Consider the following 23,213-nt stretch of genomic DNA (forward strand, 5'->3'; position numbering starts at 1 on the left):
AATCCACTCTGTGGGCATCCCGAGAGGCCACCCTATTCTGGTGAACCAGAGACGACCCCAATGTCTAGCAGAGCAGTGTTATGGTAGTGTGACTGAGCAGTAAGGCTTACACTTAAGAAAAGGTTTGAAAATGGTGAACTATTCAATGAAGCATTCATAGAACACTCTTAATACAAGTTAGGGCGAATGTTTAAAAATGCAGTTCTTTATTTAGGCCTTGGATAACTCTTAGCAATTTAAATCCACAGGTAACCATTTTACTAAACATATACTACCATTATGTATGCATTCACTTTTGGAGTGCTCAGGCTACGGGGGAACAACACTTTATTTTTTAACACGGTTAGATCAAAATTAGAACATTGTATTGTCGCAAAGCAAGTGAAGAAAGAAAAAGCTAAGTAATACCCAATGTAGCAAAGTAATATACAAGGGAGAAAGACACTACACACAACCTTATAAGTATATGGTTCAACAGTTAAATAGTCCTACCTTTGCTAATAGAGATTGGGGGATAGTGCCCTTTGAGTCACAAGTCCCAGTAAATCGCTTTGCAATTGCAGGAGGTTAGAAGTCTTTAACGTACTGTGAACAAGTGTTGGACAAATCAACAGGCAGTTTAGAAGTGTTTCAAAGTTGAAGACTAATAGCAGTATGTTCTTAGGAGACCCTCTCCCAATCCAACCACCTTAGGTGAAATCCAGAAAAGCATCCTTGACCAGAACTCCACTGATCACGGTCCGGCAAGGACGTTATGCCCGTGAAACCCTTTGGAGATTGGGAGCATAGCGAACTCTAAAAATCTGCTGCCACCAGCCCTCCCTAGATACATCATGCAAGTAACAGTAAAGTTGTTTTAAGCAAAAGAGAAAGGGATTCAAAGTTCCCTTACTGCACCTAACTGTAAGGTGATGTGCGCAGTGTGAAACAAAGAAGGAATTTTGTAATAGGGGACAGAGTCCCCATGCACTGCTAGATATAGTGCGCTGATCAGCGCCCCCAAATAGATGAGCCAAGCGAGGTTAATAAAGCAAAAAGGGCTTACTTACTTTGAAAAGTCAGGGTAAGTTCTAAACAAAAGTAAAAAGTTGTTGGAGGTGTGGGGTCCATAGATGTCTAATGAGGGAAAGCAGCCAAAATAAATCTTTCCTAACGCTATGCTAGATGAGCAGTATCCCCTTTTTGTGAGCAGGATGATAGGGGTATTTTGCTAGCGATCATGTTCACCCCAGTGAAGCAGTGAAAACCTCACCTGGGTTCGCTCATTCACTGCAGGTATCTGCAGCACTGCCATGGCACCTGGCAACAATGAAAGAAGGCCCTCCTAATTCAAAGACTACCTACTTAACCACACAGTACATGGAGCTGCAGCATACGAAATGGGTGAATGCACATTGGAAAATGTACTTTGCTCACCTCCTGCCAATCAAAAGGCCTGTTCCTGATTCTTGCACAGCTGCTGAAGATTTCCCCATTCACAAGCCCAATTCCAGGTCTAACAGAGTATAAAAAAAGAACAAAAACCAAGTGTTGGAATTGAGAGGTGAGAGATCTAAAAAAGGAGGTAGGGGAGAGACCTCTAAGAAGGAAGGTGGGGGTATGCCACAGAAAAGGAGTGAAAGGAAAACACTTAAGGACAGAGGACGGAGAGGAGGGGCAGTGAAGGAGAAATATCTACAGGGAGAGGAGTGAAGGAAGGTGAGGAAGAGTCCCCATATATAGAGGATGGAGAGGAGGGGAAAGAGAGTGAAAGGAGGGGAGGCACAAACATACTCAAGGTGTGAGAGAGGAGAGAATATGATGGAGTGGGAACAGGGAGAGGAAGAGGAGGAAGGAAGGAAAGGAGGGGGTAGTGAGCTCTGAGAAGAAAGGTGGGAGGGGCAGCAAATCCTCCAGAAAATCTACTAGCCACACTAGCATTGGTGTGTAGTTTCTGTTGGGGGAGAATTCTCATAAATGTGCCAATTCCCTTCACCTTAGAGACCTCCAGAAACTTTGCTGGATTTTGAGGACTTGATTTATTTACTTGGAGAGAGTGTGAGCCTTTTTTCCTACTCTCATGTATTTTGATGTGTGTTTTACTCTTGTGTTCTTTGATTATGGAGTTTTAGACAATTCGATAGGCATCATCTTTTCATGTGTGTCACACAGCATCCTCAGTGCAGTGACACAGGTTTAAATACCTTCTCTGGGATAAACTACTTCCCAGAGAATGTAAAGTTAAATTGACTTTACTAGTCTTTTTAAATTCCTAGATCCAGCACACAATATCTTACAATAGAGTGCTGGAGGGGTTACCTAGTATCCCCTTTGTCTAGAAACTCATGTAGCAGTCAAATGCTACCCTTTCCTATCGAAATGGCTGATGGCAGTGGTTTTACAACGAACTACCATGATTGTTCCCGAACGCTGGTAGCTAAAAATCACGAGAGCCATGTTTTTCAAGATGCCGTCTGAGCCCCCTTTGTTTAAACCAGTCCCGTTCTTCTTTTTTCACCATTTCTTTTTTAAAAGGTTCTTGTAGAGTTTGTCTCTGCGTGCCAAACCAGGTTTGGTCCCTTTGTTGGTATGCCTTTGGCAGGCTTCAGGACTGAAGACCACCTATGGAGCCCAAGTGCCTGGGGTGGGCAGGAAGTGAGGGAGGTGCCCGAAACTCCCTGTGCTTAGTCTCCTAGGAGACCCAAATGCACTCTGGCGTGATTGGCTGGCTGATAGTCCGGCAAGGACAGCCACCCTGCTGGGTGAGTGGCTGCTAGGCTGGAATGAATGGGAGAAAACTGTTTAAAAGGTGAGTCTTTTGGACTGAAAAACAGTCAACCACTGGAACGAAAGAACCAAAGACTAGGTGGAAGAGGACGGTTGCTGCAAATACGGTACCGTTGGTTTGCCCGGTGGAGCCCTGCTGCAGGTCCGAATCGCCAAATGCACCTCATAAGACACCTGGATACCATTCTCGGAGCTGGTTAGGATTAACTAGGGAGAAGGACACCAGCTTGTGTGCTTGAAGAACAGCAACCGGAATCGAAGATTTGCCCTTTTGCCAGCATTGTGATCCATCCCCGTGCAGTGCAGGAGTCCCCCGACGTCCTCCCTCTTGTCCCCACGACTGAGGTTAAGGAACAACGAGATCTGCAGGAACTGCCAGGAACAGAAGTCTTCAGCTGCATCTTTTTCTTCAATATAAGGTACTGTGAAAACCCGACCGAGAGAACTTACCTCTCACTGCGAAAAGTGCGTACAACTTTGGCCACTTGCAGTCCTAGTCAGCTTGTGACGTGGCATATAAACCTTTCTTCTGTGAAGTACTTCTAAGAACCGTGGCAAAGACTTTTCCGTTTTAAATACCAGAACCTTTTTTTACTTATACAATACACTAGTCCATTGACTTTGGCCTACCTATTGTATTGAATCAACTCCTCTGGTGAACTCAAACTATTTGCACTGTTTTAAAGTAACTCTAATATTTGTTTTATCAATGTATGGCTTGTTGCTCCTGCTTCAATGCTATTTGGCTCTGATTCCAAGGGAGCTCAACTGCTTAGTAATCGGTATTGTAGCATAATATTTGTGGGATATTGGTTGCCTCCTTTAGTGAGTGCTTCCTAAATAATTGTGTAATAACTTAATAATTGTTTTAACAAGAAACCTTGAGTACCAGTGTCCATCTGAATACTTGCTATTGAAGACCTTTGTGTAACACCCTTACAGGCTCACATTCCCTCTTGAGATGAGCCTGGTTGCTCAGCTCACTATCAAAAACTGCGTGGTACAGACTTATATCAAAGGATGGTTTCGCTTACGCCTGTAGTCCTAATTGTGTGGAGTGGTCCCAGAGGGTACTGCATACAAACTTTGCTTAACAGTTTCTTTGAAGGGCGAGTACCATTTGCATAATATTCGACTTTGCTGGCGAATATGGGGATGTTAGAAATGTTTGCATTTACTGCAAACACACTTTGCTTGCAGTAAATGGCAAATACAAGTTTCACTATGCATGCTTGAAAGCATTATACCAAATATGAAGTGCACTTATGGCGATATGCACCATTTAAAAAAAGCACTGGTAAATATTTTGTCACCAGTCGCCTTGCAAGTGCATTTCTCTTAGGTCGGATATGTAAACTAAGGAACTCGCACTGCAGGTCTAGTGCGATTTTTAAGAATTTGCAAGGCCTGCCTGGGCCAGGAGGTAACACCTAATGTGGTGGAGGAAACAGTAGAGAGTAGGGGAGCAACCTTCGCTCTCTGTCAGGGCATCAAAAGTGATGTCTGCTTCATCCAAATAAGGCTAGAAGTCAGGAAGGAAGTGGTTGAGACATTGCAAATCCAAGAGACTCTGAGCGACTGTTGACCTTGCATTGGAAGGCATTTCTGGGCTAGGGGAGAACTAAAGATCACAATCCATGTGGAAGTGAAGGACCATTCTCGCCATTTGTCTTGCACATGCTAGCCCTTCGTTTGTTTGCTCATCCCAAGAGCATTCTCGTTAAGAAAATAAAATAACTAGAAATCCTCAAACTGGTTTTCAAGTCACCTGTTCACCGCTCAGCTGTAACAGTGGCCCTCCATGATGGACAGGTGTCACTACAAACGGCAGTTGTCAGCACCACATTAGTAACCCCAACGTAATCTTTTCCTAGCTCAACCAATGGAGTCTTGAACAATGCAGGCACCAGATCTACACCAGGCAGATGATATTGGCTGGTGAAATGTGCACAAGATAAAACAGGGAGTGAATATGTATCAAATAACATGCATTCTAGAGCCAAGATTCATACACTCGGAACCCAGGATGTGCAAGTAGACATTCATGCACATCTATGAAAGAGGATGTGTGGTCGTAATTGCTGTCACAGGTACTGTAAATGCCAATTCAACATATCGGACAAGCAGTAACATTCTGTGGTGTAAGGAACTCATGGTGGCAACAGTGAAGACAGACATAAGTGATCACAGTTCAAGGGTGTTTATTAAACTGTATACATGGGTGAGAAAAACGCCTAATCTAAACCTAAATCTAAAATGGGAGCAAGCTACGGCCATCAAATAATAATAGGGTAGTCCTAGTGGCATCTTGTCAAATAAAAAGGGCCTATACTAAATGTTAGGCAAGATTGTGTGCAGTATCCTTTGGAAGACTACAACAAACTTGACCTCCTGGCAAGAGGAAGCCAACCTTTGGTATACGTCTCTACTACACAGGTTGTAGTGTGGCTGAGCAGCCAGGCTTATCTCAAGAGGGGTCAATGTGAACAGTAGGGTTGTAACACAGAGTTTCAGAGACCGTTATTCAAATAAACACTTACACTCAAGGTTTCTTGATTAAACAATTATTAATTTAACAGTCAGTTATACAAGCCTTATTAAGAAAAGAAGCCAAACATGTAACAATTATAATACACTTCATAACACACTCTTAGTTTCTCTAAATCAGATGATACCCATTGGAGATGGCTCACAGACACTTCTGACACTGTCAGGTGACCTAAATAGCTAGGACACTCTGGACATTCGTTTATCATTGGTACATTTAGAGCAATACTGAGTTTGGTGCAAAGGTTAGATTGGGGAATAAAACAAAGGTTAACATAGTTTATAAACAGGTAAGTACTTTTAAAACCTTCTAATGTCTAGTAAATGTAACCCTTTCCTGGGGGAAAGGTAAAGGCACAGAGTCAGAGGTAAGAAGGGTTCTTTCAGGGAACCTGGCCAGCAAATGTTAGTTCAACAAAGTCTAGGGGAGCTAAAGATCTTCTTTGCAGGTGAGTAAAAGTCTTGCACAATATTTTCAGAAACGTTTGTAGAAATAAGATTAACTTGAAGAGCCACAAGCTGGGAGGTGTGTGAGGGGCAAAGCTGTAAGCAACTCTGCAAGGGCAACCAAGAGAAGTCTCAACTGAGAGCAAGTAAGGCTACACAACAAGAGGTAAGTCCTCTTAGGTTTACAGTACCTTTGGTTAGAAGAAATGGTTCCAGCTGGCTTCTGTTCCTGTACAGCTCTGAAGATCCTGGTGTTCCTGGGCCTCAGTCGTGGGGACAAGAGGGAGGACATCTGGGGACTCCTGCACTGCAATGGGAAGGTCAGCGGCAGCAATGGGCAAACTTCAATTCAGCGGCACTTTGCGCTTTCAGCTCCTCCCGTCTGACAGCAAATAGCAACACAGCGTTTCTCGGAGACCACTTCAGACTTTCCTCTCATCTGAGGTCCAGCACTCAATTCAGGTGGCTTAGGCTTGGTCAGTCCTGCTTCAGGAAAGTCCGGAAGAGCTTCCTGGCACTCGGGTCCGACTTAAAGCAATCCACTCAGTTTGGTGTTCCTCTCCCTGGCACTTCGGTTCCAGCAGCAGCGGAAGTACAACAAGCTTGGAGAGGATGTCCAAACGCGATAATTTTGGGAGTGATTGGTCCCACCAACCCAAGGAGAGAAGTTGTCCTTTCAGGGCTCCTCTAGTCGAAACAAATTCAGATATTCAGCGCCGCAGCACGGCTTCACCAGGCAAACCAACGGTCCAGGAGTTGCAGCAGGCGTCTCTTCCAAGTTCTTCTTCGGATCCCTTCGTTCAGTGGTCAACTCTGCCTTCAAAGCCAAAAAGCCTCGCCTCTTATGCAGGTTTCTCCCATTCATTCCAGCCTAGCTGTCAATCACACATCAGGGTAGCTGTCCTTGCCAGACAGCCAGCCGGCCAATCACCTTTGGGTGAATTCCTGTAACCAAGGGGATTAAGCACGGAGTTTCGAGCACCTCCCTCACTTGCTGCCCCTGCCAGACATACTGGAGGCAGAGGCAGGCTTCACTCGTGAATCCTGCCAAAGGCAAAATGAACAAAGGGACCAAATCTGGTTTGGCGCGCAGAGTAAGTCTCAAGAAATGGTGAAAAAAGAAGACCGGGGACATTTTGACAAAATGGGCAACCATGGGTGCCTTACTGCAGCTGCGAACGCAGCCCGCGGTAAAAACACACAATGGTAATAAAAAGTAAACCACTGCCACCAGCCATTAATTGTAGAAAGGGTAGCATAAAAATGTTAAATGAGAAACTAGACAAAGGGGATACTAAGTAACCCCTCCAGCACTCTATGGTAAGATAGTGTGTGCTGGGTCTAGAAAGTTAAAAGTAAAGTCAATTTCACTTCACTGCTCTTGGAAACAGTAGTTTCAGCAAGAGAATATATTTAAACCTTTGGGAAATCTAAGGGACTTCCCTGTGCCACTACACTGAAGGTGCTGTGTGTGACACTGCAAAGATGATGCCTATGGAGTTTGTCAGACTCCAAAGTCAAAAGTAACACCGAGTATAAATCACAGAAGAAATACATGAGAGAGTGGAAAAAAGGTCTCTCTCTCCAGGTTAGAAATTAAAAGTCCTAAAGTCCAGCAAAAGAACTGGGGGTCTGTAAGGTAGAGAGGAATTAGTACATTTCTGATAATTCTCCCTAACATTTAAAAAAAAAAAAAAAGCTATTGCCAATCCTTACTGCTAAGTTACAGAAATTGTGTGGGATAATGTTCACCAGAAAAGAAAGAAGTGTTCACCAAATAATACGTCGGGATGGTATGGTTGGGATCTCCTCTCCCCACGTTTTTAGCACGGGACAAGGTGGGACTCTTCAGCACAGCACACTCCTGGGCCTCACCAGCATGAGGTTACAGTTCCTTTCAACGATACCAGGACCTTCTGGGGCCAAGTCTCTCTTCTGCAAAGTCTCTTGCCTTCTAAGGCCTGATTAACCATAAACAACAAACTACACGTATCTTCAATAAATCTTCATGTTGGGCGATCTTTCTTCACCCTTGAATTCCCCTCAACCGGGCTCCGATCCTTCTTGCAACATGGCCTCCCTCGGCTGGGTTCACTATGGGCAACCCACTCACTGTGTTCATTTTTGTTACCACAATGTTCACGGGTGTGTTACTATTCACCCTAATTCGCAGGCATCCCTCAGTCCAGTTCACATTTGCCAAATAATACAGTTCACTTGGGTTTTATCATAAGGTGGGGTTCACTTCCATTCGACTTCCGTTGGCTTTATCACGGTACAGGATTCACCTCCCTTGGCTTTCTTCTTGGCGCCCCTCAGTCGGGCTTCGATCCTTGTTCTAGCAGTGTTAGCCTCCCTCAGTTGGGTTCACTACAGCCTTTCACTCAGAATATTTCACTTGTTGTATTCACGAGTCTCAATGTCTTTTCAAACAATCTTTCACTGTGGACATGCCTCATGCGGGTTCACTCTTGTCAACACATATATGAAAGAGGATGTGTGGCCTTAATTGCTGTTACAGGTACGGTCAGCGCCAATTAAACATAGGACAAGCAGTAACAGTCTGTGCTGTAAGGAACTCATGCTGGCAACAGTAAAGATAGACACAGGGTTATCGCACTTCATCCCTTTGTGCAGGCATCCCTCAGCCAGTTCCCATTTGCCAATTACACAGTTCACTTTGCTTCACACAATGCAGGATTTACTTCCCTTAGCTTTCCTCTTGGTTACGGGTCAAAGACTTTCGATTGTACAAGGGGTTTTACTCACCCAATTGTATGCCCACTTTGACCTCTTGCGTCAGCACTCCTAGGGCCACCTGGGATCTGTAGTTTTAACAAATTGGGACCGGCCAGAGTCTTTTGATTGAGCGCCCACATGTCATCCGGACCACTCTGCAGTTGGTCTCACCCTGGGTTGTTTAACAGTTCTGCAACACACAAAGGCTCACATTATGTTGCCATTTGCAACCTTCGCTCAAAACAGTTCCATTTACTATCAGTTCTCCCTCCGACTCACAGGCTGTGATGAACTGCTTGGTATGTATCGTCTCTGGAGTCAAGGACGGTACCACGGTAGCAAGCGTCTCTCCCTGACTTGGTTATTAGTGTAGGAGGGCTCTGTGCACCGTTGACATCTGGTACACCACACGCTAGCTGTGGTTCCCGGTCTTATGATTCCTTTTACGGAGGCATTGCGGGTCTGGGTCGAAAAGGGCAAGGGCACTTCACTCCTTGTCCTTTCGGTTTTATCCCTGTGCGGAAAGGACCATCAGGTGTGTGTGTTTATTGTTAATTGCCTAACTCTGCCTGACCCTTGTGTTGGGACATGTCAAGTAAACTGCTCCAGTGTTAGTCTGTCTTTCACTGTGTAAGAAAGTGTTTGTGTTGGGTAGGATTGGGAAAAGGTGTTATAAGGAAGGGGGTACCGTGTCTCACCAGTCGGTTTCCCAAATCCACTTCCTGAAGACCCCCCATCCAGGTGATCCTCCCGCACTGACCCACACCCAGGAACTGGATCCAATAGCGATGGCCGTGTCCTGGCCACTTGGATGACACATCCCCGGGGACTAGCGGGTGAGATACCTTCAGGTTTCTCACAGTGGGCCAACAACTTTGATGGTATTATATAAAGCATGTGAAACAATATATTAACAAGGACCAGAAACCTCAACTAGAATGCTAGTGGTGCCCAGAACCCCTGCCACAAACGGAGGCCCCCAAAAGCTAGACCCCAAAAGGAGAATAAGACTTAGTGCCTACAGAATAAAGAGGAAAACATTCCCACAGATTCAGAGAAACCGCACACTACACATAACAATAGGGAAACACTGAAGAAGAGCAGGGAAAAGAAATGAACGGAGTCCAAGACAGAATCAAGGACAAAACGTCAGAGTCCCAAACAGACCAGTTAGAAACCTCCTCCCGTGTCCCTGCGTAGGAAGGAAGGAAAGGGAACAAGAACAGGACATCGCTCAAATTAAATGGGTGTCTCTGGGATCAAGTTTAGACCATAGCAAAATCTATTAACTAAGGAACACAGACAATATGTGCTCATAAGGAACAGGAAAGCACCGGACATTTCTGGATCAAAAACAGAATGCTAGATTGATTGCAGGAAGGAAAAAATACTAATATGCAAACAGAAATTGAGAACAAGGAGTTAGGAACTAGAAACTAGGAATACAGCCCTAGGAACCAACCGCAAACTGGAACACTGCAACAATGACCAGAAGTAACTGGAGACTTTTACAGTTGACAAACAATCACATGCCTGAGGTGTGATCAATGTTGGCACCTGCTAGCCAGAGGTGTTCTTTGTCCTCCACCCAGCCTTGTCATGCAAGGGTGGAGAGTAATCAGAGGGCAAAACATTCCGGGAAGTATAGCTTTACGCTAATAAAGTACAGTGGCTGCCAAAAAACAAAAAAAGTGATCTTTGCGCTCCCAGTTCACCACAGTAACGTGTTACAGGTTTTGGAAGGAGATTCTAAAAGTGAATGGACATAAAAGAATGCTTCCATGTTTTAGGAATGAGAGAAAAAAGAGTAAATAGTCACTGTAGACCCAAACCCTTCAGCCTCCTATTGGCATCCACCACCCAAACCAGGCCTTCCATTATAGTTCTTTTTCAACTGAAGTGGCACTGATGGCGCTAATGGAAATGAAGAACAGGTTAAACACTGATGGTTTGAAGTGTTCTAAATAAGGAGAATCTGATGCAGGCCTCAGGTGAGGCAAACGTTCAGGTGCTAAAGAAAAACATGAAGAACTTGAAGTTTCTGAAGCAGAGTGCACTGAAGAGTCGGTAAGCGTGTTTTAGTCCAGGGGATGATGGCAGGCTGGTGTAGAGTACAGTAGTTAGCTGAGAACTAACAGGCTGGAAGCATAGAAGCTGCTGACCATAGGTCCAATAGCTAAGTTGGATGCTTTGAAGCTGAAATCAGGCAGTTGGCCGAAGTGTTTCGTGCAGAAGGCAAGCAGTGCGATTGTCCCTCTGGAGAGGGCGGCAGGAATTTGGGAGGAATCTCAAGAATCCTAGACGGACATGCAGCAGAATCTAACACTGTGCACAGACAGGCTACAGACACATGCACTAAAGATACTGTACCTTCTCAGCCTGGGATGGGGGGCATATGAGGATGGAATCCTGAACCAGTCCTGTTGCAGCCGGGGACGGTGGCAGTTGAATAGGCACAAATTCCTGTCCATTCCCCATGTGCCAGATTTTTATGTTCAGTACCAATATACATCACCCCACCACTAGATATACAAATTTTGGCCAAGTTCTCACTTTTCATTCTAGAAAAACGGATCCAGATGAAGAGCACCAAAGAGACATAGGAACATAAGAACCCTATACAAAGACTTATGAGCACTGCTCCAGTGGGGAGAGAGGTCTAGTGGGCAGACAACTGCAGGCCCTGCTCGCCCAGAAAATACCCTACATGAGCAATGTACAGCTAGTGCTGCATGATGGGAAACACCAGGGCAAGGAGCCGACGCAGCTGCTACCAACGCCATGCATCAAACTCCAGCCTCAGCCTGCCCGGTCATCAGACCAGTGTGGCTGCCCTAGACCACCAGAGACAAAAGACCAAATACCCCCTGAAAAGGACTGGACTTCCCTTGGGGCGGTCTAGTATGGCCGCCCCTAGCACAAAGTTGAACATTGCATCACCATTGGTTTCTGCGGCGGCCACAAGGGCCAGTGCTTAATGCACTATATGAAAACTATGTTGTATGGAACACCTCATGGGCGGGTAAGGCTGGGCCAGGGAAAGCAGAATAACCAGAAGACATGAAGGGGTTTAAAAGAGAACCCAGGAAACGGGAAGTTGTGGGTTGCTCGGATAAGCTCAGAGCAGAAGGAGGCAGCAGGTAGAAGTACGGTGGAGTGGGGTCTGGACAGGGGCGTAAGAGACCCATAAAATCTGGGGGGGACAGGGGACACCTTGGGGACTTTGCTTTTTTTAATTTATTTATTGTGTTTATTGTGTTTTTGTCAAAGAACTCGACTTTTCACAAAATTAAAATAGCAGTACGTATTAGAACAAGAGAAAAGAAGAAAAGAAAACGGAAGAAAATTAAGAAAATGCAAAGCAGTTCAGAGTATAAAATCCTTCCATTTGGCGTCTCACTTCAGAAGCCTCAGTTCATGTAAAAATGTTACCACTTCCCAGGTCAAAAGGCTTTCATGGCCTGAGCATAGCTCGTCCCAAAAAGATTGGGTGTCCACCCACCATTCCTGGCTTGTCCACAAATCTCAAACTTTACAACCCTCTTAATGGGGGCTTTGCTGCAGACACAAACCACAGAGTAAAATGATCCGTCAAAACTTGTCTACAACTAATTATTCAACTGGTGGTGGGTACCAAAAATGCACTTGCATCCCTATTTTAAAACAAGCGCTTGCAATGCCAACCATTTGGGCTTTAATGTAGGCATGGAAAAGGCACTTTCCAGGCACTGCCATAGTGGTATTAGGTAACCACTAATGGTAGCAGCTGCAAAATGGTGCAAGTACCCGGACATTTAATAGCAGTGCCTGGCAAATGCCCAATACGTATACACAAGCAAACACTTGCCATTGCTGGTTTTTAGCAGGACGTCAGTGAAGGAAATGCGTAGTGCTAATAGAGTGGCTGAAGGTATCCCTGGAAAAGGCATTTGTATTACACCAGTAGTATGTTCCCAGCTCATATTAAGTTATTAACTACATGGGGCTTTGTAGTAAACATCTCTAAGTCAATGGCTTTATCTAAACCGGAACTGGCACTTTACGTGCCCTTTATAGATCATTCTAGTGTTTCTTTAAAGGAATAGATCAAATTCAAAGGCTACTCCATTAATTGGTATAAGCATCTGTCTTTCTTTAAGGCCCATAATGAGATTACGGAGTTCACCTCTTGAGGAAGATATGGCTGGACAGGATGGGTCATATCTGGAGGCTGGGAGCGAGGCTGGGCAGGGGGCATCTACCACTCTCGACCCTGCTATAGCTCAGCCGGTATGTGCTACGAACTACACTCTCAGTAATAGAGTGAACAAACCCCTGAGGGGTCGTTCCCAAACCTCCATATCCAGAAAGGTTGGAAACGAGGGCTGTAGTATACCCCGACGACACGAAAGATTCAGAGCAGAATTAATGACCACTTCTGCAGAAAAAGAAACAAGAGTGCCAACGACCTGGTTGACATTATTGATTCCATCTGGCAGCCACCCTCCCACGACAATACGAATTTGGAAAATACTCCATCAATAGAGAGTGAAGAAAATAATCAAACACCCGTAAATACCAACCAAGACAATAGGGCAAGCTCGCCAATCAACCAAGACCAATTGGAAGATCCAACAGCAATCTTTCCCGAAAGATCCCCTCCACCAGGAGAAAGTCCCTTGGCAGCTTTGAGCTTTGTTCTAAATTCCTTGGTCTCGGTATTTGACCTTCTTAAAACTGAGGTACAGACACAAGCGGGTCTCCTCTTGGAGATGTCACATGAAATCTCGAAGAATGAATCAGCACTGGTTGCCACTAACAACATCATGAATGCAATTTTGATTCCAATTCTGAAAGAAACCCAAATTGAGGGTGTCAAACAAGGGTTAAACATTGCCCAAATCCATAATCTACTGAAAGAGGGAGCAAAAAGTAGTGTTACAATTCAAGAACTCTTAAAGAAGCTCCCTTCGGAAATACAAAACTCCCAAAACCAGAATGAGATTCCAACAGGGGAGGGTGAAAAAGATTGCTTTGACGACACCCCGCTTTCAGACGCTATTCTGGAAGAATTTCGAAGACTGGCAAATGTCGACATTGACATCATTGAAGACACTGGCGATAGCGCCCAAAAAACTGACGGAGATAATACACAAGATCAACTGAAAGGCAGTGGGAGCCAGAGCCCAGAAGAACCTTTGAAAACCAAAAGCAAAAAGTGGCGAAAAAAGGGGGCAGGTCCAAAGAAACCACTCCCTTTACCTTACATGACAAAAACACGAAGAAATCAAAGAACCAGAGAAACAATGTTCCTAAAAAAACAGGAAAGAACACATTTCTGAAAAATCTGACCACTCCGTCTGGTGAGAAGACAGCGGAAACCAGTACAGCTGCTCTGCCTCTTTCCAATCCCTCTCAGACCACAAATCGACTTACTTCACAAGCCAATAAATGTGCACCGGGGGAAAAAGGGAAGAAAAAGGCAGGCCCAAATTGCAAGGAAGGTTGCAGTGTTAGCAAAATTCAAACTTCAAACTTTGGTATGCAAACGGACCCTATAATATCTCCATCTGCAGCCCTTAATAACAAAAATCATCCCATACAAATATCAAAATTGCCCCAATATTTTTGAAACAAAAAATGAATAGGGGAAAAACAAATGTGGGTAAATTGGAGGGAAATCAAGTTGCTATAAAATTAGCGCCAATTTTCTTAAAACCGATGGGGAAAACAGGCTTCACCTCCGCTCTCACTAGTGCTGCTCCCTTAACAGCTGCCCAAGAAGCATCTCCACCAAGAGCCACAATTATTGAAGTTGATTGTCGGAATGGATTAGGGAAATTCACAAATCTTGCAATTCCTCCTCAGGATGACAACAGAGAGAAACTGGAAAGAAAACAGTACTGCTCCCCCATAAGAAAAGAAGAAACTGTGAAGCCTAATTTTCGTTCCAAAAGTGTGGCTGAGATTAGAAAAACAAAATAAGGAAAAATCACTGAGCAGATCAGTTCTACTTTCAGAGATTAAAAAGAAATACAATTTGTTTCTCTTTGCCTCAGAAGACATTGAGTATCTTTCATTTCCGATCAGAGAAGATAAATTCTTTGTGGAAATAAATAGCCCTCACTTCTAGAAAGGCACAACAGGCCCTCATCACTAACAAACAGGATCTAGCTAAAGAAGGTCTTCGGGTATTTGAATCAGAGGAGGAAGGAAGGTATGGCAATCGCTCAGGTCCTAAACAGACAGGAGCCGAGGACGTATCCTCCTCTATGGGCACCACCAGAGCGACAAAAGAGCTCCAAAGCAAAGTTTCACCTGGGCCCAAACTAAATGAGAACCTGTTAGCAAAAATCCCAGAAATTGTCACACAAATCTTTCTGAAACTAGGCGAGGAGCAGAACAGTCTTTAGACAAAGGGGTCTCGGATTCATTTCCTGAGGCTTCCTGATTAGCTTCCTGAGGAAAAAGCAGCTAAAAAATAATCTTTTACAACATAATGACATCATGCTGTTTCAGGAAACATGGCTGGTTAACCTCATTGAAATAGAAGGCTTCACAATACGAAATCTTAAGGCCGCACAAAAACTGAAAGGGAGACCAGCAGGAGGCCTCTTAATAGCAACCAAAAATCCTACTGTCAAAGAAATCGTTCCACTATGCAATAACATGGTGGGCATACAAGCCTGCAAAGCAGAGATAGGACCGAAGGATTCTCGGCTTATCCTAATCCTGGTTAATGCCTACTGGAACCCTGCTAGGTCAAAACTCCAAGACTTCATAGAATCCCTACACCTCCTACTGTCAACGGCTAAGAGCAGATATGAGGGAGCACAGATCATCATTGCAGGGGACCTGAATACTGACTGTATTAATTCAGGGAATGCGAGGTTTGGCCAAACTAACAAAGTACTATACGGAAAGGGAAGCAATGGTGGGATTTTTTCCAGTCATGGGACCTGGACATGATGAATGAAAAAAGTAGATCTGTGGAAGTGTCCGGACCAACCTGGCGTCAAGGGGCTCTGCAATCAACCTTAGACTACATCTTCATTTCATCATCTCTTACCCTACTTTGTCCCAGTCTTACTCTGGATTGGGAAGGGGGGAGTGACCACGCCAGGCTGGAACTCCTCTTCCCCAAAATTCAGAGAGCCCCCAACCCACATGTCACACAGGAATTGGAGGGTTACAAAGGTAGACTGAAAGTGGTTAAATACAGAAATGGGGGAAATAAGCTAAACAAACTTCTGGCGGCAGTTCCTCCTGTTATATGGGCAAATGAAATGCACCCAGAAAAATTTGGGAAATTTGGCTGGTCCACCTACCAGCCAAGTGAAGGAAAGACCGCAGGGAAGCAGATGCACCTTCATAATTTCGATGAGGAAACATTCAACAAGAAGAGAATACTGCGCCAAACATTACGCCATATAAGACAAAATAAAACAGAAGACCAGCCCAGCTGTATACAAAAGCTCAAAAAGGCTAAACAAACGTATCAGAATTGGTCAAAGAACCACAAGCATCAAAAACGTCAAGAAGACGGGGAGAGAATGCTTTTCCTCCTCAATGCAAATAATTGCAGGAACTTTTGGGCGGCATTAAACCAACTGGAAACCGGCCAAAATAGCTCACTCTGCAATTTAGTCCCCGAGCACAAGTGGGCGGAATATTTGTCCAAAAACTTTGAAGCAACTGAACTCAGAGATCATCCTCACCCAAACGTAACCTGGTCACTGACATTCTCTGAGGAAGAAATTGAGGACCTTATTACATCCTCCTCTGTCTCTAAGGCAGCAGGTCCGAATGGCCTCACTTATCAGGTGCTCAAAGCCCAACCAAAGTTGTGGGCAAAATTACTCTTCCATTTATTTCAAGAAATTCTAAAGAATAAAGTCTTCCCACCATCATGGAAGAGCGCACTTATTATTCCATTATTTAAGGGGGGTGACAGGCAAAACCCAGCGTGTTATCGACCCATCGCCCTTTTGGACAAAGAGAGCAAAATCTTTGAGACTAATACTGAAAGAACTTACTCTATGGGTAGACTCTAGACACATCCTTCCCCCTCAGCAGACAGGTTTCAGGAAAGGCCTTTCTACCAGTCTTAATGGACTAATCCTGAACCTGTTGAGCGAAAGCTCAAATGAGAAAGAAGGTTCTCCACTATACAGGGCGTGGGTCGACTTATCAAAAGCGTTTGACCTTGTACACAGATCCCTCCTCTGGCAGAAACTAAATAGTTGGGGGATTCCGGCACCCCTTTTTGCAATGCTTATAGAACTCCACAAGAACATTACCATCAGAATGATATTGGACGAACCAGGCAATTTATCTGAAACAATCAAAGTCCTGAAGGGAGTACGACAAGGTTGCTTGGGTGCACCTTTATTCTTTAATTTGTTTCTTTCAGACATTGGAGACTTCCTAGCATCTGCATCCTTAATCTGCCCGAGTATTAATGGAAGAAAACTCCATTGGTTAGCCTACGCAGATGACTTGGTGCTACTGGATGGTTCAGCGATAGGGTTACAACAACTCCTATCCAAACTTAATGAGTATGCCAAACTGAAAGGTCTCATAATTAATCCATCTAAATCTAAGGTCCTCCTCTTTAAACATGCAAAAAAAAGGGTGACCTCAAGAAACTGGGTTTTGGACAGCAAAGCAATCCCACGGGTGGACGAGTTAACATACCTGGGATATGAAATTCTTGCCCACCCTCCCTTAAACAAGGTGATACACTCCATTCTGGGGAAGAAATCAAAAATTATTGCACAAATGAAAAATCTGAATGGAAGATTCTGAAAATTTTCTATAATTCCGATCAAGAAGTTCTACATAGGCAAAGTTGTCCCGGTCCTTCTCTACGGCCTTGAGGCAAAGCCTCTTTTGTGGAACTATGATTGGAGCAAAGTTGAGGGCTCTTTGTGGAAATCTTCTCTTCATCTTCCATCGTGCACTCATCTCGCTAGTCTGAGATTTGAGTTGGGTCTGACCTCTCTGAATTGCCGCGCAGAGTGGAAGCTACTGTCCCTCTATCGTAACATAATTACAGCTAATGTATCCACCCTTTTCTTCGACGTAAATCAACATCTAAAAAATTCAAAATCAAAAAAACTCCACGGCTTAGAAGAAAAGATTGCCTGCATTTTACGTAGGCTGAAATTGACAACAGAAACTCTCACACAAAATCCTAAGAAAGTCAAAATATATTAGAAACGGAGGACTGGATTAAAACGATCGAGGGAATCAGAAGGCTTAACCCCCCAAACCTATTCCTGACAGCGGACAGAAAGCTCGGCACCATCCCGCGCTATCTGGAAAAATTCCCGGATCAAAGAATCAGAAACAATTTCCTCAGACTTGTTTTAACCCCTGAATCTTAGCTTTAAGCATATTCTCGAATGACTGTATATCAATATCCACAGGGTTGATACCAGCGAACACTTGGAAGACAACACACCAAAGGATACACCACAAAGAACACAATCGCTTGGAATGAATGTGGTACCCCTGCATAATAATACAACAGATACTGATGGCCATGCTTTAAATGGCCAATAGAGGGTTGGACAACTGATTGCACAATCCTAGAGAGCCAACAAGAATAGTGATTTGGAATGTCCCAAGGCAGTGCATTGCATTCATGATGGAAGAATGAACTGAGATTTTATGCTACACATACCCATCACCTTTGAATCAGAAAGAATTAATCACTTTCCATTTTTGCCCACCGCCTTTGAAGTAGGTAGGCAATTGCTGTCAAGGAACGAAACATGTCAGGCAGAATTTAAAACAGCCCTGGGAAAAATTGTCAACAACAAAGAATTTTCAGAAATGAGACCCACTTAATAGGGACACTGGAACTATTACATTCGGTGCTTCCTGAGGAATCGAGAAACAGTTTTTATTGATTTTTGGCTGAGTAGTTTTGAGCTTTTGGTTATGTAATGCACACATGAACGTATATTTTTATGATTCCACAAGCAATGAATATGTTTGAATAATATGTTAGATTTTGTATTGTACAACCCTGGATTTTCTTTTGTCTACTCATTAAAATTGGTCACCTTATGCAATTACAATTGCATTAATGCAATAGATGTGTTTAGAAAACATGTAGAGGGGAGGTTTTCTTCATGACTGTTGAGGATTTTTCTTTCTCCACCTTTCTGTCCATAGATTCCTATGGGACCCACAGTCTGTCTGTTTGTTTAACCCAGTCCTGGTTTCTGGAGGTCAGTAAAGCCTTCTGCTTTACTTCCCTTGCCTGTTTTACTAGTTCTTACGAGGAAACAGACTAGTTCCTAAGAATGTCACTACTGACAGACTATGTCTCTCTTTTGGAATTTTTGTATTTTTACAATTTCACACATCACCTTACATTGAAGTGCAGTTAGGATACTTTGTATCCTTATAACTTTGTACCTAATGGTGTTTTAGTTACGTTGACAATCTGCCTAAGACAAACTGTTGGCAGCTGTGTTTGTGATGTTTTTCTAAAATGGCAGATTTTCACTTGTTCTTTTGCCATCTTGTCCTTTGGCTGCCTTCCTGTCTTGTCAGGTCGGAAAATGCCATATATGGTAATCCTTTTCCTGGTGAAAGCTGCTGCTTTCGCAGGAAAGTGGGCTTTGTGTGTGTGTGAGCCAATGGAGGGGGCTGGGATTGCCTGGTCCCAGTCCACATCCTCTGGCGCCCAAATGTCTGTTGCTAGACTGATGTGATGACAGTGTTTGTCCTGGATTGGACAACCCTGGGTTGTTTGAATGCTGCAGTCCTTTACCATTGATGGGCTTGGGCTAGCACCCAGCATGAATGTTGGATAAAAGGAGGGCTCCTGCAGCTATTTGACATATCTTCGTTGGAACCAAGACTTCTACGAAGAAGAGCAGCCCGCTGACAACCCATAGACGACTCCTCTAGCTGACCAGCATCGCCTCCAGTGATTGACCCAGTGAAACCCTGCACCTCTGCCTGATCTTAGCCGACTCTCATGGTGCTTTGACTCTTGGACTGGTGGCAACAACCAGTCCTGACCGCTGCTCGAGGATCCATGTCTTTGAATCCTTCAGAAGTATCCTTGGATCACCTCAGTGGACTAATCAGATCCCTTTTAGGCTACTTCGTTGCAGCCGTCGCCATTATGAGCAGAGCTTGGGACTAGCAAGATCTTTAACATATGCGATAAGCTGCCTGTCCTTGCGTTATTAACCATCTCATGACAAGTGAAGGTGTGCTGGGGATGCTTCTGTGAAGGTCGCCTGTAGCTGCCTGATCGTGGTGACCTCCGCTGAGACAATCTCTCTGCAATCCTGTGAGTTGTCCTGAAGTGTCTGCACTTTTCTTCATTTGGGGGTTTTCTTTAAGAAGTTTGCCTTTACCGGCTCCTGACACAAAAAGTGACCTCAGCACCCATGACCCCAGACTTCCCTCACCCGAACCAAGGACAAAGGATTGTGTCCCCAGCAAATTCCCTAAGACCTGGAGTGTCACTTGGAAGAATCGGAGTCTCGGGGGGTTGGGGTGGGTATGTGAACATACTTGTTTTTGCCCCCTGTGTCTCCCATAGGGTTAACATTGGGTTTAGAGCTGTTGTAGAGCCCTTTTCTCTAAACTCCCTCTGGCCTGGTCTGGCCTTTGGCCGGCAGATCATCGAACCTGGGCTAAGGATCCATTCCTAGGACTTATCTTGAGAATAGGATAGGGTGGGGTACTTGCCAGAATTGAACTAAATACTTAACTTACTTTAAAAAACCTTATGATATGATAGGTTATTTATAATGTGCTTAATACCCAGAGGTTTCTAAGCGCGGACCCCGGGATCGAACCTTTGGTGCTCTGTGCCGTCTTGCTTCCAAGGAAAGCAGGTTGCCCCTGAGCTATTCTTCCCAGACAACCTTAAAAGCACCACCACAGCCCACTGTATCAGTTATGAACTATCTTCCCTGAAGAAACTTTAGTTTGGACTTCTGGGCACAAGGCCCCATACATCTTAGGGCTGGACTTCACAAGATGGAGGGAACTGGGTTTGTGCTTCTGTTAACTATTCTAACTGTTTTGCCTGCATCAGTTTACTAACCTGTTGAACACTGGTTTATAATCCTTGTGTAATTCTAATTCTAAGGGCGAATGTATATGTATGTTATATATGATTGTTTTATTATATTACTTACCTGTGATTGCTTAGTGTGTTCAAAAACGGTGAACCAGTCCATGCAGTTATTTTCATAAATGTGTCTTCATTCTGCAAGGAAAACTAGATGGACATGGAGTTGGTACTTAGTACCAGTTTGTGAAAACAATCAAAACTGCTGCCTGCGTTAACTTGTCCAAGCATTTAAGGTGCTGCTTACAATCCCCTATGGATTCTGTCCATTTTTTTTACAGATGCAAAACCCAAATCCAGCATCTCTGCCACCACGAAAAATGTAGTACGCACAGTGATGCTTGTGATTTTGTTGCACAAAGCAGGAGGGTTGGGTGTCATTGGAGTTTTCGCTATGCCCCGCTCTTTGTTACGAATTTATGAAACTCGCCCAGCTTGCAACACCCTCCCACCACAGAAATGAGCCCCTTAGTATTTTCAAGTGCTCTAAGCTCCATGGAAAGCAATGTTTTGGGGGTAGACGTTGTTCTCCCACCCTGACCCAATTTGCATCAATGCCTTCAGTTGTTCTTATTGGGGAAACTCATTTTAAGGTAATCAGTGGAAAGCTCTTGTTAAGGTAACCGGAACAGAGCGATGGACTTCTTTGCGCATGTGTAAAATGGAGAGGGCATGGTACAGTTATAGGTTTTGTTACATGAAGAGCCAGAGTGAGAGAACAGTCAGCAATCGTATTGTGCCTTCCAGCTAGAGCGCTGATGAACCTGTGGACATGTTGCTTGCTCGTTGGCTCTTTTATGTTTTTGATAAACACTTCCTGTAAGTTACCCTATTTTGCATCTTACTGGCATGAACAGGTTTTGCACTATTCAAGGATTTACTGTGACGTCTCTTTCCAAGTCTCTTCTACCCATTGAATTCCCTTCGTAAAGGCTGGAAAAGGGTCCATAAGAGATTTACCCTTGCACCTGTAACCAATGGCCCTTGACCCTACCAGCAACCAACGCGGTGCTATTACCCCTATGTGCTCTCCATTGGGAAGTGACAAAATCGGCAATCGGTGGGATAGGTTCTATGCCTATTATCAAGCTCTTGTTGAAGCTGGCAGCTCTGAAGGGAACTTGGTGCTCATTTATTAAAATAAAAAGCTGACGTGTTCTTGATTGGATTGTCGATTCTTAGGCAAGCAGGTGAGGCCATGTTGGAGTTGCCTATGGGGCTTGTGCTGTGTATAACTCGAAAGCATTCCCTCAATCAGGGAACTGTTAAAAGAATAGAAATGGAGCTTAGAAGATGAGCTAATGTAGTTGGTGTAGGTTGCTTATCTAGCCCTTACACTTCAAACAGGTGACTTTAAAGGAGTAAGAAAATCAAAGGGATCAGGTTCTCGGCCGGAAATGGCCTGGTTCATCGTCAAAGACCACAGACTGATCAGAACAGGTTGATGTTTAATGTTTACTTCATGATGTTTGGTTGCAGGAATTGTAGTCTTACACTGATATGAAGACATCCCAGAAAAAAGCCTTGGACACTGAGCCTTGGTTTAAAAGAAATGTATGCAATCTTTATGGTTCCAGACCTTACCACTGAGAGAGTTTGCTAATGATACACACAATGAGATGGGATGACTGAATAGGTCCCTTTATGAATGGTAGTAGTGGTGCAGCAGGGTTTATTAAGAAAACGAAAACTGGCACACTGTTGGGGAGATTTGATTTAAGAGTAGCTATACTTTGAAGAAGTAGTCGGTAGGAAAGGCACATGCTCGAACTAACTGTACATGCCAGCAAACATTAATTATTGTTTTTATTCCTGCAGGTGGTATCACAGAGCATATCTGATCCTGTAGTCGGAGGATCCGTCAAAGTAAGATTGTCAATGAGATCTTTTAAATTCCCTAATACATATTCACTGCCTGTTCACTAACACAGGATGTGAAGCAGAAGATTATTGCAAGTCTTCTAAACCAAAAATTACTATTGCAAATAGGATTCATGTTTTAGCCCTATCTGCTTCTTGATGTGATGTGACTAATGCTGTGTCTCCTTTGTTAATGTTTACTCCACAGTGCAAGGAAGCCATAGTAGAGGCATTCCTTATGGTTGACCACATGTTGCAAGCTGGGAATATCTCTCAGCTTGAAAAGGACTTCAGTTCCTGCGAGAGTCTGAAAGGCAGTGACGATTACATGGAGTTTGTCAGTAATCTGGCTGACCTCTTCATGGGAGTGGTACAGTACAATATGGAAATTCCAGGAAACGACATCTCCAAGCTCTGCAGCATCATGACTGATGAGAAACTTGGAACTAGCTATGACAGGCTAATGGTCATCAATCAGGTAAGTGTGTGGGGTGCCCTGATGTAAACATGGTCCTAATAATGTGTTGCATTGGTGTATGGGCAGTGAGGTTTGGCTATGGAATAGGGAGTCACTTTATGCTTTACAGTCCACAAAGGCCTTTGCACAAGAGACAACAGCAGATCGTTTTCAGACAGGGTTATGGAAAGACATGTAATTCTTTGGCATCATGACTGGTAAGGCATTTGGTGGTTGTAACAGTGATCCGTGCGGGGATCCTAACATTGAACCCTTTAAGTCAGGACTGGGAAACGGTTTCTCTAG

The 23,213-nt window shown here is 44.1% G+C and overlaps 1 protein-coding gene across 1 annotated transcript in view; it reads left to right on the forward strand.

Annotated features, from left to right (window-relative positions):
• PRSS16 (serine protease 16) overlaps positions 1–23,213 on the forward strand; it is a 422,739-nt gene that overhangs the window by 301,391 nt on the left and 98,135 nt on the right. Inside the window, exons 7-8 of the mRNA XM_069644381.1 lie at positions 22,409–22,456; positions 22,659–22,928. Of these exons, the coding sequence (XP_069500482.1) occupies positions 22,409–22,456; positions 22,659–22,928 (318 nt within the window). The remainder of the gene's footprint in view (positions 1–22,408; positions 22,457–22,658; positions 22,929–23,213) is intronic.

This window comes from Ambystoma mexicanum, chromosome 2p (assembly GCF_040938575.1).
Source record: "Ambystoma mexicanum isolate Mex_15411 chromosome 2p, UKY_AmexF1_1, whole genome shotgun sequence".
Lineage (NCBI taxonomy): Eukaryota > Metazoa > Chordata > Amphibia > Caudata > Ambystomatidae > Ambystoma > Ambystoma mexicanum.